Genomic DNA, 3,348 nt, shown 5'->3' on the forward strand with positions numbered 1-3,348 from the left:
CCAACAACTCCTGAGTGCCCCTCTGCTTTAACTCGACCACCTTTCCTCGGCGTTTCTAACTCCCAAATATTCCCTCTAGGTTCTTGGTTGCGTCTCCTGTCGAAGAGCTGAAGACAGTCAACAATTCAAACCTCTTTCTCTCGTTTTTAAAGTGTTTTCCGTATTTACAGCTAGCAGTTGAATGATTATTTCCCTCCAATTAATAAAAGCAATAGTTCGATAAAGCGCTTCAAGACGTAATTCTCCAGCTGTTAACATACTTCACTGCTCTCTCGGCCACCCTTCTCCACCATACCTTTGGAACAGCTGCGGGCTAGCGGTCAAGTCCGCTCAATGTCGGCTCTTGCCTTAGCGGCTCGGGAAAGCCCAGCGCTGAGCGTACCGCCGTGGTGCCGGAGCCGTCGAACCGAGCTGAGCCGATGGGAATCCCGCCCCGCAGCCCTCGGCCCAAGCGAAGGGTGCGGAGCCCGCAACCACAGGCGCCCAGCACCCTCTGGCAAGCTCTATTCGCCGTTCACCATGGTGTGCGTGGGTAACGCAGAGGAACTCGAATGCGAAGGTCCTCTGGAGAGTTCAAGAGAAGTATTTAAGAGCGAGAAACAATCCAAAGTGAAAGATCTAATGGTCAAAAATACACTCCTTATCCGAGAAAAAAAATATTTTCTGAGTATCATTTTATTAGTCACTGGAAGAATAAGCTATTTTCAAGTAAACTAGGTCGCTAGTTTTTATTATTATTTTTTTAATAGGAAACCTCTCCGACAGAGCCAGGAGGAGAGGAGCTATCACCGAAGTAGAGCCGTACACGGCTCCGTGCCCCGGGAGCAGATTGCCCCGGCAGTCGCGCTCCGTGCCCGCATCTCCGTGCCCCGCCCGCCCCGTCCGGGAGCCTTCTTCGAGCCCGTGGCCGGGCGAGCCCTTGGGATGAGTCCTGCCCGGAGGGGGAGGCGCCGCCGTCACCAGCTCCAGGAGACGACGGCGGGATGCGCTAAGTGCTGGTACGCGGGGCAGACGCCGAGGGTAGGCGGGCAGGCCGGGTAGCCCTGCACGGCGAGGGCGGCCTGGGCGCTGCAGCCCGCCAGCGCGCAGCCCAGCTTGGGGCGGGAGGCGGCTGGCGAGGAACTGGCGGGGAAGCTCCGGCAGGGCTCCCCGTCCCTCAGTAGCACCGGCACCGGCATCACCACCCGGCGCAGCAGGGCAGGCGGGCGCGGAGGAGGAGGACTGCCGGGGCCCTCACTCCGTGCCCTTTTCATCTTGTAGCGGTGGTTTTGGAACCAGATTTTCACCTGCGTGGGGGTGAGGCTGAGCAGGCGGGCCAGCTGCTCCCGCTCCGGCGCCGAGAGGTACCGCTGCTGCCGGAACCGGCGCTCTAGCTCCAGCGTTTGAGCTTTGGAGAACAGCACTCTTCTCTTCTTCTTCTTCTCGGCCTCCGAGCCGCGGGCTGGGAGTGACCTCTGCGTGGAGTCGGGCAGGCTCAGCTCCGGGCCGCTCTCGTCGGAAGCTGGGGACAGCGAGGGGTTAGAGAGAGAGGCCGCCGGGCAGAATACGGGCCGCCGAGGCCGAGCGCATCACCTCCTGCGGGGAGAGCGCGGGGTTTACCGGAACTCAGAGGGTGTGCCGGGCCCAACCTGGGTAAGGGGAGTCGTAGCCACGGGACGGAAAGGGCCGGACCCACGACACGTCCCCGCAGGCACCCCTTCCTCGCCTTGCGCGGGTGCCAGCAGCGGCACGGGGCTAGCACCGGGCTACCAAATGTGCGCACTTTCCTCCAGCCACGACTACCTTAACGCGGAGCTTATCCCGATGGGGTTCCTGCTTCCGCCTGAAGCAGAGACTCGCCCCCTCACCTCTGTTTAAAAGCATCTGTATCTGCCGCGCAGTTTGGGATAAGTGCCGCAGCGCTGGGCTGAGCGAAGGCTGCTCGCCGCGGTGGGAAGCGCGTGGGCATCCACGGCTGCGGCCGCAGCGCTGCATGGCAGCCTGCGTGCTGCCTTCCGCGCTGCGGGGGGATCCGAACCCCTCCAGTACAAACAGGCGGATGCCTGCAACACTGAAACGGGAGGAAGGAATCCGGGAGCGAGGCTAAATGGTAACTGCAAAGAGACGGGAGGATACAGCCCGAGGCTAAGCTTTCTGCCATAGCCTTGCTCACACAGAGGGGAAAAAAAAATAATCTTTTCTCTCACAAGCTCGTGGCTGGGATCCTCCTGCTGCTTGGTCCTTGTAGTTCAATAATATCCTATATAATTCCCAGCCTGGATCCCCCCGGCGCTGCAGGCTACACGCGCTGGCAGTTCGCTTCTTCGCATCTTCCCCAGAAGAACGGGGAACAAACACATGATAGCTGCAAGGAGATGGCGAGTTTCTGTCCGTAGTATACTCACAGGGATAGTGATTTCTGTCCGTCTCTATCCAGCCACGATATGGAGAGCCGCTGTATTTTTCCGCCGAATGCTGGTGGTGGTGGTGGTCAGAAGCTTGCTTCATGCTATGCGCATCCTGTTCTGGTAAATCCAAGATGCTCCTCACTGTAAAACTGATCCTGCCAGATGTGGCCATGGTAGGGTGTGCACACTCCCCAAAAATATCTTCCCGAAGTCCCAAACCCCCTCCCTTAAAGCCTCGAGGAAAGGACTGCGTAGTTACTGGGGAATCTCTCGGCTCGAGAGGAGCCCTTCCATCGCCACTCAACCCCAAATATTAGTGTCGTTTACAGAGGTGTCCTGTTTATATAAACAGTCCTCCCCACTGCAAACACTGCCCGCTTTCAAACCGTCCCTGTCTATAGGATGCTAAGTACCTGAATTAGTCAAGTGCTAAAGCCCTAATGGGAGTAGGTGTAACCCCCCTCCCGCCACCCCCATGGGAGAATAACCCGTTACCTCCCAAAGACAGCAGGAAACAGGCTTCATCATTACATATTCTGTCTGATTAGCCAAAAGTGGGGACAGATAATGGTAATTGTTAGCAGTGAATAACATCTTGGGTGGCATGCGGATGACCAACAACCACCCCCCTCCACCCGCCACCAAAGCCACCAGCGTCCCTTCTATCCCCAGACAAAGTGAATCCTCCCAGGACATCCGCAGAGCCTGCCGAGAGCCCCCTCCTAGCTTCTCCTTCTTTATTCTCCCCCCGCTCCCCAACCCCCCTTCTTTTCCCTATCTTTAAACCTGGCAGGAATTTCACTCGCTATTTGTTTTATTTTCTCGGGCCGTTCATCGCTCTCTCTCTTCGCCAGTGGCAGCGTTCCTACCCTTAGCCCCTACCGGGGCTTTCACACCTCCGCGGAAAGGCTGCTGCGTGCGAACGTTCTGGGGACTGTTGTGCTATATCTCCTGTGCATGG

The 3,348-nt window shown here is 57.7% G+C and overlaps 1 protein-coding gene across 1 annotated transcript; it reads right to left on the bottom strand.

Annotated features, from left to right (window-relative positions):
- Positions 1–624: 624 nt before the first annotated feature.
- On the bottom strand, positions 625–3,083 carry NKX2-8 (NK2 homeobox 8). The gene is made up of 2 exons (XM_042867112.1): positions 2,385–3,083; positions 625–1,501 (listed from the first exon to the last, which is right to left on the bottom strand). Exons 1-2 carry the CDS (start codon positions 2,557–2,559, stop codon positions 957–959), a joined length of 720 nt encoding a protein of 239 aa, XP_042723046.1. The 5' UTR covers positions 2,560–3,083; the 3' UTR covers positions 625–956.
- Positions 3,084–3,348: the final 265 nt, after the last annotated feature.

This window comes from Lagopus leucura, unplaced genomic scaffold (genome assembly GCF_019238085.1).
Source record: "Lagopus leucura isolate 7727_CA_CO unplaced genomic scaffold, USGS_WTPT01 Super-Scaffold_1, whole genome shotgun sequence".
Taxonomy (NCBI): Eukaryota; Metazoa; Chordata; class Aves; order Galliformes; family Phasianidae; genus Lagopus; species Lagopus leucura.

Excerpts from the sequence above, each read along its gene's own strand:
- NKX2-8 (XM_042867112.1), bottom strand. The coding sequence starts at position 2,559 with ATGGCCACATCTGGCAGGATCAGTTTTACAGTGAGGAGCATCTTGGAT. Across the intron at positions 1,502-2,384 it reads GGACAGAAATCACTATCCCT|CTTCCGACGAGAGCGGCCCG; the intron begins GTGAGTATACTA and ends CGCTGTCCCCAG.